At 63.1% G+C, this 13157-nt stretch overlaps 1 protein-coding gene across 3 annotated transcripts in view; it reads left to right on the forward strand.

The window, feature by feature from the left end:
• Positions 1 to 13157, forward strand: part of STAB1 (stabilin 1) — a 26470-nt gene continuing 13313 nt past the window's right edge. For 2 of the 3 annotated variants that reach the window (XM_034658428.1, XM_034658430.1), the window contains exons 1-25: positions 1 to 195; positions 4087 to 4223; positions 4568 to 4683; positions 4868 to 4953; positions 5026 to 5095; positions 5459 to 5554; positions 5849 to 5959; positions 6209 to 6405; positions 6644 to 6774; positions 6956 to 7083; positions 7350 to 7438; positions 7653 to 7790; positions 7909 to 8052; positions 8169 to 8231; positions 8518 to 8631; positions 8716 to 8769; positions 9007 to 9087; positions 9467 to 9625; positions 10030 to 10092; positions 10330 to 10425; positions 10629 to 10715; positions 11373 to 11484; positions 11924 to 12110; positions 12220 to 12313; positions 12423 to 12581. In XM_034658428.1, coding sequence (XP_034514319.1) covers positions 115 to 195; positions 4087 to 4223; positions 4568 to 4683; positions 4868 to 4953; positions 5026 to 5095; positions 5459 to 5554; positions 5849 to 5959; positions 6209 to 6405; positions 6644 to 6774; positions 6956 to 7083; positions 7350 to 7438; positions 7653 to 7790; positions 7909 to 8052; positions 8169 to 8231; positions 8518 to 8631; positions 8716 to 8769; positions 9007 to 9087; positions 9467 to 9625; positions 10030 to 10092; positions 10330 to 10425; positions 10629 to 10715; positions 11373 to 11484; positions 11924 to 12110; positions 12220 to 12313; positions 12423 to 12581 — 2793 coding nt within the window. In that variant the 5' untranslated portion in view covers positions 1 to 114. The remainder of the gene's footprint in view (positions 196 to 4086; positions 4224 to 4567; positions 4684 to 4867; positions 4954 to 5025; positions 5096 to 5458; positions 5555 to 5848; positions 5960 to 6208; positions 6406 to 6643; positions 6775 to 6955; positions 7084 to 7349; positions 7439 to 7652; positions 7791 to 7908; positions 8053 to 8168; positions 8232 to 8517; positions 8632 to 8715; positions 8770 to 9006; positions 9088 to 9466; positions 9626 to 10029; positions 10093 to 10329; positions 10426 to 10628; positions 10716 to 11372; positions 11485 to 11923; positions 12111 to 12219; positions 12314 to 12422; positions 12582 to 13157) is intronic. The other variant, XM_034658429.1, reaches the window with a different exon arrangement.

The raw sequence follows: 13157 nt of genomic DNA on the forward strand, positions 1-13157 counted from the left end.
AGCGACTGCCCGCCCCGGCCCGCCCGCTCGCCCTGTGCCTGCCTCCTAGAGCTCATTCCCCACACTGGCTGCCCTGACTGTCCTGGACGGCGTGCCTGCCAGCCGCCACCAGCCATGGCAGGGCCCCGGGGTCTCCTGCTGCTCTGCCTCCTGGCCTTTTGCCTAGCAGGCTCCGGCTTCACCAGGGGGCAGAAGGTGAGTGGGAGCCAGTTGCAGGGGGACACGGTGTCCAGGTCCTGCTGGCCAGTGGTGGGAGCAGGGAGGGAGTGTACACAGATTGGGCCCAGGTCCGGAGACACACGGGGCAGCCGTGGCTGGTCTGCCCTCCGAGCAGGACCCGAGGGTGGGACCGTTGTGTTAACCTCCGCAGGCTGTGGCATGTGTCTAGCTGCCCAGGCGGCAGCCCCATGTTGCCGTGCCCTCCCCTGACCGCGCTCAGCCGGCCGGCCCCCATGTGGGGTGGGCAGCCATTCCCGGGGCTCCGCGGCCTGAGGTTGAGGGGGACAGAGCCGGGCCCATGCTCCTGGCCTCCCTGCCCAGACTGAGGCTCGGTCTCTCTCTGCGCCTGGCCTGGGGATTGGAGCTAGGATCGCCCCCGAACCCCGGCGGGGCTAGCAAACCCACAGACTCACGTGGAGCGCACATGTGCGTGCCTGTGTCCAGCCGCGTGGGTGGAATGAGGTCTGCTCACCCCCAGTCTCTCCGGGTAAGCAGCAGCCAACAATAACACCCTCAAACCTGAGAGCTGCCGTTTATTCGGGGCACAGCCGGGCATTATCCCCTGGAATCTGCCTGCCCCCTGGGAGCCAGAGCCCGAGGATGGTGGAGACGGATCAGTCCGACTCTGGAGCAGTGCTCCTGACTGACCACTGCCTGTGAGTCCCCAGAGAAAGGGACACAGGGTGTGGCCGTCAGGGCCTCGCGTGCCAGCCACCTCCCGGCTGCCCATCCGCAGGTTGACCCAGGCCCCGGAGCGGGGACACGGTCCCCACTGGAGCTTCTAGAAGAGCCTCGCACCCTGAGGATGGAGAGAGTTGCCTGCCTGGGGCCTGCCTGCGGATGAGGGTCCCTCCCCTGGGAGGCCAAGTCCATCTGGTTCTTGGGGCAGCTGCTACTGTCCTCCTATTGCTAACGGGCAGGCTGAGGTATAGAGAAGAGGGACCTGCCCGGGACCCCACTGCCAGGCTCGGCCAGGTCTGGGTTGGGGATGGGAGGTCATAAGCTGCGAGGGTGACCGTGATGGTCGAGGGGCCCAGGGTTCTAGGCTGTGCTAAGCCCTGCAGGTGGACTCCCGTTCCCTCCCTGCCCCAGGGGAATATAGGGGAATTTCAAAGGCCTGCCACAGCCCATCCTGGGGACCGGGGTCAAGGAGGGCCTCACGTGGGGAATTCTTCCTCCTCAGAGACCTGTGCTCTGCATGCCTCTCAGCCTATATTCCCAGGCTGAGGCTCCGCCAGCCTGGGCCAGGCAGAGGGTCCTGGGGGGTGCCTGTGGCCAGGTGTGCGGCAGTGCAGGCCCCCTTCTCATACGTCCTCAGGCACCCAGCCCTCCCAGCGCCCCCTGTAGCATGAGGCCCACTCTGAATGTTAGCAAACGGAGGCTCCAAGGGGTGGGGGTGACCTCTGGTCACACAGCCAGTGAGGGGCAGAGGCAGAATGCAAACACAGATAGGTTCAGGCAGTAGAGGCAAGGAAGGCTTCCTGGAGGAGGCGTCCTAGCCCCTGTCCACTCAAATCTTTTACTTGGTGCCTCGCTGGTGCTGGGGTTGCCGTGGTCTCAGGCTGGGGTGTGGAGGGAGAAGGGCACTGATTCAGGGCAGTTGCGGGGGGGGGCTGTCCCTCTGAGGGAGTTTGGGTTCTGAGCCCCAGACCCCAGCTTGGGGGAGTTTCTCCCACCTTCTAACAACAGGCTTAATACCTCCTGTCTCCTCAACTTCCCCAGCAGCGTGTCTGTCTCTGTGGGAAGCAGACGTTGCAAAATCAGGTCTGGATTGGGGGGGCTGGTGGGCAGCACCCACCTGGCGCAGGCCGTCCCGAGGTGCCCCGGGAAGAAGGGAATCTGATTCAGCATTGGGCTGTGATCCAGAGGGACCGGCGGCGAGACAGTGCGCCCGGGAGGCTGGGGCTCCTTCCAGGCAGAGGGGCCCGGTGCACTCCCCCGGAGAAGTAGGATTTGGCTGCTGGCTTATCCATCCTTCACCATTTCACACACATTTCCCAGTGCGACAGCCTAGGAGCGAGTGTGTCCCTGTCGGGACAGGAGTCTCCTGCTTCCTCCTGTGCTCACCCCTGCACTCCAAACCCCACCACTCTCTCTCTCTCCCTCTCTCCTGAGCCCTGAGCCAGCCCTGACCATTCCTCTGAAAGCGGGTTCCCGGTCCCCGGGGCCGGTGGTGGCCACCCTGACAGCTGGGCCTGCCTGGCCAGGTGGCCCTCAAGGGCGCCTTTGCCCTGAGCCAGCAGCTGCCCAGCCCTGGAGTTACCCAACTTCCTAGACATTCCCTGGCTCAGCAGAGATGGAGAATGGGGAATGAGACCACAGCGCTCAGCCCCACCGCTCTGCCTGAGGCCACTCTCGGCAACTTCCCTTTTTGCGGACCGCAGAGGCATGAGCGGGAAGAGCCAAATCACAACGGCAGAGAGAGGCCCCGGGGCCCTCGTGTTAGCCGGAAGAACGTGCTAGGCCTCCGTTTCTCCTTTTCTCTTGCTTTGAGCGGCCTTGCGTCTGTAATGTGTTCTAGGAAAGAGATGTTCTGGCTCACTCCCTTTGAACCACAGTGTGTTCAGCAGTTTTCAGATGAGAACATCTCAAGCCCATGCCCCAGGCCCCCGGAACCTCCTGTCCACCCACCCGTACCCTCCGATGGTCCTTTCTCCCACTTACAGCCAAGACTGAGGCTTCCCTCCTCTGGGCACCAGGCCACCTTCCGTGAAGGTAGGCCCAGGGATGGAGGACCTGCGCTGCAGTGGGCCAGGGAGTAGGACTGCAGGCCTGGGCTTTCTGGGCACTCAGCACCCTCAGGGGACTGTGGTCTCTTCCCCACCCCTGCACCCCTGCGCAGCCGAGGCGCGTTGAAAACAAACCAGTCATGGGACTGCCCCGATGCTGCCTCCCCTCGCTGGTCCGGCCACTGGCCCCTCTCCTTGGCAGCTCTCTGCCTCGTCACAGGTGGCCGTCTGCTCCTTCCACTTCCTGGCTTTTGCCTCTCCTGTCCCCTCTACCGGAGGCACTACCCAGGCCAACTCTTGGGCATCTTTCAGCCCCAATTGTCACCTCCCCTGGGAAGCCGCCAACGTCTTCTCAGCATCCTCGCCACCAGCATTGCCCACCCGATGATGGGCCATGGCCCCCTGGGGCAGGGCTGGCATGTGGGGCGGGGGGCCAGGCCTGAGGTCGGGGTGCAGGAAAGCATGCAGACTCCCTCGCGCACACCTGTAGACATGGGCCTGCCTCTTGCGTCCAGGGCTGGCTGCTGGGTCTTCGCCCCCCGGAGCAGCCGAGCGGGCCCTCGAGCGGGCCCTCGAGCTTGCTGGCAGGGCCATTTGGCAGCACGCGGGGACACTCTCGGGGCAAAGTGATGACCGGAGGGCCAGCCCCAAGGGGTGATCTGTCTGTGCCTGGGAATGGAGTCGCTGTGCTCCCCCAGGTGGCGTCTGCTGTGGCATTTGGTGTTTATTTTTCAGTGAGAGGTGATAAGGGACACTAGGGTGAGAGTCCAGTTCTGGTCCCTGATATACGCAGGCCCAGGGTAGTTTGGGGTCCAGGGTTCAGTTTCTCCATCTGAATGGGCTTAAGGTGGAACAAGATGGCTAGGTTCTCTTTATGTCTGGAGGGATTGCACTGTAAGGCTCCTGGACTGTGTTTGCGGCCCTGGGCAGACGTCCATGGCTGTGGACGTAGGAACACACTGTGGCCTGGACAGCCTGTGACAGGCAGGTTTCCCTGTGTCCCGGGGCCTTCCCTGGCCTCCCTGCTGAACATGTGGGAGAGCAAGGCCTGGAGAGAGGTGCAGGGCCTTGGCTCAGAGCAGAGTCAGAACTGGGCACAGGGGCTAGGCCCCTCACTCCAAACCTCCCTGTGGCCCAGGTGCGGTCCAGACGCTGCGATGTGAAGACCAAGTTTGTCACGCGCCTCCCCTGCACCATGTGTCCTGCTATCAAGAGGCGGATGTGCCCCCCAGGCTGGCTTCGGGAGTTACCAGAGAAGATATCCCAGGACTGCCGGTGTGGATCCCTGCCCCCGTCCTTGCCTGCTTCCAGGAGCATCCTCGGGTTGGGGTGGGGGCGGAGGGGTGAGGGAGAGCCTGGCAGGCGTGAGCAGTGAGGGCAGTCACTTGCCTGCATGTCTGTTGGCCCTTCCGGTGGGGCAGAGATAGGGAGGAATAAGGGGGAGTCGGGGCAGGTGGTGTTTCTTGAACACCTACTATGTGCCCGGCCCTGTGCTCAGCTCCGGACCAGGCAGAGAGAGGAGAGGTCGAGCTAGAGCACTAGAACCCGGTGTGGGGAGGCGGGGCTGGGGGCTGCAGACTGGGAGGCCCTCCCATCACCCTGCCCACCTTTGTCCACAGCTACGAGGTGCAGCTGGGGGATTCTCTGATGTCCATGAGTGGCTGCAGCCTGTCATGCTGGAAGGATGTGGTAGAGAAGGCCTGCTGCCCCGGCTACTGGGGGTCCCAGTGCTACGGTACGGGGTGGGGGCCCCAGCCTTGCTCCTCATACCCCAGCCTCGGGCTTAGTGAGAGACAGCATTGCTTGGCGGCCTGGCTCTGGCTGCCCCAGGGAGGGGCTGGGTTGCCCAGAGCTGCTGGGGTCAGGGGGTGAAGTGTGAGTTCTTCAGGGCACAGCTGAGTTCTGGGGGGGGTCCACAGAGTGCCCCGGGGGTGCTGAGACCCCGTGTAACGGCCACGGGACCTGCCTGGATGGCATAGACGGGAACGGGACCTGCGTGTGCCAGGTAAGGGCCCGGTAGGGCGAGGGGGGAGGCACAGGTGAGGGCTCACACTGACCGGGTGCAAATCTCTGCCAGGAAAACTTCGGGGGCTCTGCCTGCCAGGAGTGCCAAGACCCCAACCGGTTTGGGCCCAACTGCCAGTCAGGTGAGTGCTGGTCAGGGCAAGGGAGCAGGGCCACTGCCTGCGTGGGGACCCAAAGAGACCTGTCCGTATAGCCAGCCCCCAGCAGCCTCCCCGCCAGCCCCTCAGCCTCACACTTCCCCTCCCGGGACATGAGCTTTGCTTTCTCCTACCTCCAGCCCCGTGCTGTGCTGTTCTTGGCGGCCTTCTCCAGGAAGTGCCCCCCCCGCCCCCAGGCTAGGCCAGGTGCCTCCCCTGGGCTCCCATCACCCCTACTGTCCCGCATCACATCTCTATACTCCTGAGATTGTGCCTGTGGGAGCTGAGTTCTAGAAATGCAGAAATGCAGACTCAGTGTCCCTGTGCGTCCCTGTGTGTCCCTCTCAGTGTGCAGCTGTGTTCACGGCGTGTGCAGCCGCGGGCCGCTGGGGAACGGGAGCTGCGTGTGCTTTGCTGGATACACCGGACCCCTCTGTGACCAAGGTGGGCGGGGCTGCTGGCAGACTGGGGCGGCAGGTCCTCGGTGGCCGGAGCAAGAGAGGCTGCTGGGTGAGGGATGGGACCCAAGCCTCTGCCCACAGCCTAACTTCTTTCTAAGTCGGAGAGGCACACAGCTGGTCAGGGGAAGGGAGGGGCGTCTGAGACCCCCCACTGCCCACAGGCCCAGAGAGGGCAAGGCTCCGGCCAGAGTTAACAAAGTGGGCAGGGCGTCCTTGCGCCTGTGCTCCTCCCAACCTGGAGCTTTGGGCACCACCACGCCGCCCCCTCTCCACTCAGAGCTGCCAGTCTGCCGGGCCCTGAACTGCCCCCAGAACTCCCAGTGCTCTGCAGAGGCCCCCGCCTGCAGCTGCCTACCTGGCCACACGCAGCAGGGCAGAGAATGCCGAGGTAAGTCCGTGTCCTGCAGGCCGGAGGCCCAGGCTCTGGGTGAGCAGGGACGTCCTTTTAAACCCTCAAGTACAGTCTGGCCATTTACAGCAAGTACAACGTGTCCCTGAGGGAGGGCCAGTCCCCAAGGTCTAGACCAACCTGGTCACCTCCTCTTTGGGCCATCACTGCAGAGGTGATGGGGCTCCTGGGTGCCCAACTCACTTGGGCACGTTCTCTCTCTCCCTCTCTCTCTCTCTGCCCTGGCAGCCCCTAACCCCTGCCAGCCATCGCCGTGCTCCCCCTTGGCCCAGTGCTCGGTGAGCCCCTCGGGGCAGGCACAGTGTCGCTGCCCCAAGGACTACCATGGTGACGGGACAGTGTGCCTGCCCCAGGACCCATGCACCATCAACTACGGCGGCTGCCCCAGCAACTCCACCTTGTGTCTGTACCAGAGACCAGGCAAGGTGAGCCGGGGCCCTGGGTCAGGCCTGCGCTGTGGTCCCCCCACCCACGCTGGCGACTGGGCCCCGGGCAAATCATGGACCCCGTGGGAGCCTCAGTTGGCCCATTCGTAACGTGGGAAGAGGATGGTGGCCCTCTTCTCAGCGGGCAGTGGCGGCTGAGCCTGGCTTTGTGGGTGCAGTGGGTGCTGTGATTCTCATGGCTGTGATGCCACCCTCCTTCCCCTGCCTGGTGGCCCAGGCCTCCTGCATGTGTAAGCCAGGCTTGGTCAGCGTCAACCACAACGCTTCTGCGGGCTGCTTGGCCTACTGCTTCCCTCACTCCTGTGACCGGTCAGCCACCTGCCAGGTGACCCCCGACGGGAAGACCAGGTGGGCACAGGGGCTTCGGGGTGGGCACTGGGGGCAGAGAAGAGAGGGTGGTCTGGGCAGGGGCAAGGGTGCCCGTGTGTGCACCCTCAGCTCAAGGGCCCGGTGGGGACAGGTGGGTGAGGGCCAGGAGGTAGGGACTGGCCGCACCCCCTGCCCTGACCGGTGCTACCCACGGCCCTAGCTGTGTGTGCAAGGAGGGCGAGGTGGGGGACGGACGTGCCTGCTACGGACACCTGCTGCACGAGATACAGAAGGCCGGCCAGCTGGGTGTGGTGTTCCTGCGGCTGAGAGTCTCCCTGGCCATGCTGGGTGTGTGACCCCTGCCACCTGCCTGTGACCTCGTTCCTCACACCCCACGTTCCCAGCAGGGAGCGAGGGCCAGACCCTGCAGAGATGCCTTGTTTCTTTGCCCATGAGCTGTGGAAGCTGAGCGAGCTCCCCCCGCCCCTGAGCCTGGTGCCTCCCGTCTACCCGAGACCTAGGCCCAGTGCCCTCCACCCAACTCTCCAAAGCCTAGGACTGATGCCTGAGGGCTTCCCCAGATCCATTCTGATTCCCCCTCTCGTGGCTCCCAGACCAGGGCTGCCGCGAGATCCTCACCACATCGGGCCCGTTCACGGTGCTGGTGCCGTCACTCTCGTCCATCTCCTCCAGGACCATGAATGTGAGCCCCAGCCCCTCAAGGAGCTGGCTGCCAGCCCCCGCCTCCTCCCTGGACCCTGCCCAGGCTTTCAGGCCCTGAGAGAGTCCGCAGTCCAGATGCTGGGGAACCGAGGCCTGGGAGGGCTTTTGTCCCCTCCATTGCTGGGGCAGGGGTGGCATGACGACCAGCGGCCACCCTGGGCCCGCTCAGCGCCCCGGTCTTCTTGCGCCCACAGGTGTCCCTTGCCCGGCAGCTCTGCAAACAGCACATCGTTGCAGGGCAGCACATGCTAGAGGAGCCGGGGACCCAGCAGACACGCAGGTGGTGGACGCTGGCGGGGCAGGAAATCATGGTCACTTTCAACCGCTTCACAGTAAGAAGGGCCACCTCAGCCCGGGGACCAGGGAGCCCCAGGTGGGGGACACTGCCTGGGCAGAGCTGTAGACGAGGCTGGCACATGGCACAGATGAGCCAGAGGCCTTCTGTTTCAGCAGAAATACACCTACAAGTACAACGAGCACCCCCAGCAGACGTTCGCCATCCACAAGACCAACTACCCGGCAGCCAACGGCGTCTTCCACTTGGTCACCGCCCTGCAGTGGCAGCCCCCACCAGAGCTCCCTGAGGACCCCAAGGTAAGCCAGTGCCCTCCCCCCTCCCCGGACAGGGCTGGAACAGAGCTCCTTCCCCTGTGGGGCGGGAGCAGCCTCCCCCTTTTCTCTGGGGCTCTCACACTCATGCCTTGCTACAGAAAACCATCGGCCAGATCCTTGCCTCTACTGAGGCCTTCAGTCGCTTCGAAACCATCTTGGAGGTGAGTCTGGGGGGAAAGGCCCTAGCCCATCTGATCTTTTGGGCTGGGACCCCTTGTTACTAACCCACCGTGATCTGGGGCTCTGGAAGAGTTTTTGCCCATGTCCCCATCCTAGAACCTGCCCGTCACCATCCTGGGGTTCTGTGGTAGCATGGACCCATTGCCGCTGTCTCCCGTTTACTCCTCACGGGCGTTCCCTGCAGGCTGAGGGTAGCAGGGCCTCGGCAGGGCTCAGAGGTAGAGGCTGGCCACAGAGCCTCCCTGAGCCTCCTTCCCACTGCCACAGAACTGCGGGCTGCCGTCCATCCTGGATGGGCCCGGGCCCTTCACAGTCTTTGTCCCAAGCAACGAAGCTGTTGACAAGTTGCGTGACGGCCGCCTGATCTACCTCTTCACAGCGGTAAGCTCGGCCGGGAGCAGGGACGGGGAGGATGGGGCACCGGGGCCTCCACCCACTCCTGCCAAGCGCTCTCTCCCCTGCCAGGGTCTGTCCAAACTGCAGGAGCTGGTGAAGTACCATATCTACAGCCACGGCCAGGTGAGGGGCTCTGCTCTGGCAAGGAGGCCAGCCTGTAACCCACGGCTGGGCTTCTGGAAGTTTGCCTGTAGGTCCTCGTCTCCCAGGACCCCTTCTCCTCTCCATCCATTTGGACTCTTTTAGTGCAGAAGAAAGTCTGGGGACCAAGGTGGTAGCTGTGAGTCACCTGGGTAGGACCGCGTGGGGCCCTGTGCTGTGGCTTGTGCCCAGCCTAAGGCCACCCTCTCCTCCATCCAGCTGACCATTGAGAAGCTCATCTCCAAGGCCCGGGTCCTCACCATGGCAAACCAGGTCCTGGCTGTGAATATCTCTGAGGAGGTGAGCTCCACAAACCAAGTCTGGGATGGAAGGACCAGTGGAGGAGCTGGTGATGGCTGGCCAGGGGTGTGGCCTTTCTGTTCTGAGCCCCACGGAGGGCAGGCCCTGGGGGGCCACGTGGGAGATGGGCACAGATCAAATCCCTCTCCTAGGGCCCAACAGACCCGGAGGGCTCCAAAGACGTGCAGGGTGGGCACAAGGGGGGGGGGCGGCGCTCCGCATGGCTCAGGGCTGGGAGGCTGGAGTGGTTTTGCCGGAGTGGGCTGCACTGCCGGGGGAGGGAAGAGGAGACGGTCCGCAGGCTGGTCTGTAGGAGGAAGGGCGGCAGTGGGCCCAGGGGCTCCAGGCTGGGCCACTTGAACACTGGGCTCTGCCACAGGGGCGCATCCTGCTGGGACCGGAGGGGGTCCCGCTACAGAGAGTGGATGTGCTGGCCTCCAATGGCGTGATCCACATGCTGGAGGGCGTCCTGCTGCCCCCCACCATCCTGCCCATCCTGCCTAAGCACTGCAGCGAGGAACAGCACCAGATCGTGGCGGTGAGACCACACCGCGTGCCACCCCCGGGTCAGGGGCCCCAGCCTGGCTTGTTCTCCTCCGGCGGGCAGGGAGGCTGACGGTGGGCCTGGGCCTGGGCACAGACCCCACGCGCCCACCGGCCTCCCCCACCACCAGGCCTCAGCAGTACTGCTCTGCTCATCGTTCTTTTGAGATCACGCCCGCATCTGCTGGCCCTCCGGCCCTGCCCCCTGCTACGATTCCCACACTCCCACACTCAGCCCTTCCCCACAGCAGGGCCTTTGCCCCTGCTGGCCCTCCCGCCCTGGCCCTCCTGTCACTGACCCTCTCATACCTCAGGCCTTGGCTCCGTGCCACTTTCCTAGGGTCTGCTGAATAAATAAACCATAACTAACTCTGCCCCACCTCCCCCTGCCCTGCCCAGGGCTCCTGCGTGGACTGCCAAGCCCTGAACACAAGCACGTGCCCCCCCAACAGCGTGAAGCTGGTGAGTGTCCCTCGGCCCGGCCCTCAGGGCTGCCCAGCGACACTTCTGCTCTGGATCAAGGCAGGGAGGAGGGGCTGTGAGGCTTGGCTGGATCCAGAGGCTCAGCCCCTCTTGGCCCCACTAAGGGTAGGGGTGCTGGATCCAGAGTGCTGAGAGGTCCCCGGACCAGCGCTGCCTGGTAAAGGGGGCCAGCTCAGGACCCACACCTGCTGACTAGCTTTGCACGGCCCACCCCAGGACATCTTCCCCAACGAGTGTGTCTACACCCATGACCCTACTGGGCTCAACGTCCTGAAGAAGGGCTGCGCTCACTACTGCAACCAGACCGTCCTGGTGAGCCTAGGCGTGGGTGCTTACTGCCCGGGAGCCCAGGGCCTCCCCTCTGGGGCGGAGCAGGCTGCCTCCCTGGGAGAGCAGGGTTGCACCCCCGAGGGACTTTACCTGGCTCTACAGGTGGGGCTTGGGGAAACAGCAGCCTGGGCAGTGGGGGTGGCAGGGCCCCCGACGCACCCTCCGACATGCTTTGTCTCTCATAGAAACCTGGCTGCTGCAAAGGGTTTTTTGGGCCTGACTGTGCCCAGTGTCCCGGGGGATTCTCCAACCCCTGCTATGGCAAAGGCAACGTGAGTCCCCCTGCCCTGGGGGGGAGGAGTGTGAGTCGGCCGGGGCCTCCTTGTGTCTGAGCTGAGCCTGCCTCTCTGGCCTTGGGTTTCCCGCATCCAGGCAGTGGCAGTTGGACCATATTGTTTTTAGTATTTTAATTACAAATAATTAGGGCAACACTTCAGGTCCCCTCCTTCTTTGGGAGCTTCATACTGTCACTCAATAAGCTTTGCTTTATTATCACCCAGTAAACCTTGCTTTGCTACCCACGAGGAAAAAAAGGTAGAAGAAGGAGAAGAAATCATTAAGTAGGTGGATTTTGGCGCCTACATTTTTTTTCTTTTTTTTTTGGCGGGGGGAGCTATTTTCATAAAGGTCATTTTCAGTGGTTTTTTTGGGTGTTCTGTTTTTGCCACTTAGTGACGTCAGGGTTACTTTAGTGCAGGGCCAGGGATCAGCACTGGAGTCGTGGGTTTCTAGGGTGAGCAGAGGTCACCCACGAAGCCTCCAGGACCAGGTGTCTTTTGGAGAGCCACTGATGTGGAGGTCTCTTCCAGGAGGAGGCTTTCCAGGGGAAGCAGGGGCTCAGAGCCAGCCCGTGGATGGTGAGGGTGTGTGGGGAATGGATAAGGCCAGTCCCCACCCCATGACCGGTCCTGCTTCCTGTCCACCCCTAGTGCAGCGATGGGGTCCGGGGCAACGGGGCCTGCCTCTGCTTCCCAGACTACAAGGGCATCGCCTGCCACATCTGCTCCAACCCAAACAAACATGGAGACCAGTGCCAGGAAGGTGGGTGGTCCTGGCCCACGCTGCCTGCCAGGGAGAAAAGGGTCTGCTTGGAAAGGGGGCTGGGGACTCCCAGGAAGGGTGAAGGCCAGAGGCAGGGGAGGAGGATTTGAGAACAAAAATAGATGATGTCTCCTTCCCCCATGCCAGGACGAGAGCTGTGGTTTAATCTAAAGTATGCAGGGTTTAGGTCAGACACACCGAAGAACTTTCTGATGGTGGTGTTAGGGGCAGGGCAGCTAGAATGGGGTGACTGAAAGCAACGAATGGCCCCCTTGCATTTCCCCTGCCTGCCCTCCGAGGGCGGGACTGCCCCTGATTTTGTGACCCTGAAGTCGTAGCCGCACTGGCTGCCGTCTTCCACATTTCCACAGTCCCAGCACCCTCTCCCCAGGCAGCCCTGCCCCCCCTCACTTTTCCCGTCACCATGTCCTCCCTGCAGACTGCGGCTGTGTCCACGGTCTCTGTGACAACCGTCCAGGCAGCGGGGGGGTGTGCCAGCAGGGCACATGTGCCCCAGGCTTTAGCGGCCGCTTCTGTAACGAGTCCATAGGAAACTGTGGGCCCACAGAGCGGGCCCAGAACTGCCACCTGCACGCCCGCTGCGTCAGCCAGGGGGGCGTCACCAGGTGAGCGCTGCATTTCCTCTCTGCCTCGTCCGTGACTGTGCGTGTCAGTTCCTTCAGCCTCTGGCCTCTCCCAGAGGCTCACTGGAGGCCCTTCGTTCACCTGCCCCAGGTGTCTCTGTCTCGATGGCTTTGAGGGCGACGGCTTCTCCTGTACGCCCAGCAACCCCTGCTCCCACCCAGACCGCGGTGGCTGCTCAGAAAATGTCAGTCTCATTGTCCCCTTACTGAAGTCCTGACCTGGGGGTGGGAGGGGGACTCCCTTCCCCTCAGCCCTCCGCCTGAGGCCCTGGGTCATGACTGTGGCTCTCACAGGCTGAGTGTGTCCCTGGGGCCCTGGGCACCCACCACTGCACATGCCACAAAGGCTGGAGCGGGGACGGTCGGGTCTGTGTGGCCATCGACGAGTGTGAGCTGGATGCAAGGGGCGGCTGTCATGCTGACGCCCTCTGCAGCTACGTGGGACCTGGGCAGGTGAGGCTTGGTGGGCCTCGAGGTGGTGGGGGTGGGGGTGTGGGGGGTATTCGTTCTGGGCACTCTCACCCCACCCTGTCTGGCTCCAGGAGCATCCACTCCGAGAACTCCAGCTCAGGGCCTCAAACCTCAGGCACAAGTAAGAATCCGGGTCTGAAAGGTAGTATTGTCCATTCTAGAAGCGGCCAAAGCATGCTGGAGACAACACAAAGGCCAGGGCGGTTTTAAAGGAAGGCACGTGCCAGCACCAGCCCCTGGCTGCTTGTTTCAAATCAGAAGGCTGTGGCTCCTGTCCCTCGGGGATGAGGACTCTTGTAACTGGGTCCACGAGTCCTCTGCTCTACCTGGCCTTGGGGCCCCTGTCTTCTGACAACTAGTTCCTTCACTCTTCATGTTCCCACGGGGTACCAGGCATGCTAGTCCCTGTTCTAGACTTAGGAATGAGATGCTGAGCAAAGCCGGAGACTCCTGCCCTAGGGGAGTGACATCCCCGAACTCTCTAGACTCCTGGAAATCCAGCTGTGGAGTTTGCAGCCTCAGACTCCAGCCACAGGGTCTCAGCATCTGGAGCTTTTC

This window comes from Ailuropoda melanoleuca, chromosome 4 (assembly GCF_002007445.2).
Source record: "Ailuropoda melanoleuca isolate Jingjing chromosome 4, ASM200744v2, whole genome shotgun sequence".
Taxonomy (NCBI): domain Eukaryota; kingdom Metazoa; phylum Chordata; class Mammalia; order Carnivora; family Ursidae; genus Ailuropoda; species Ailuropoda melanoleuca.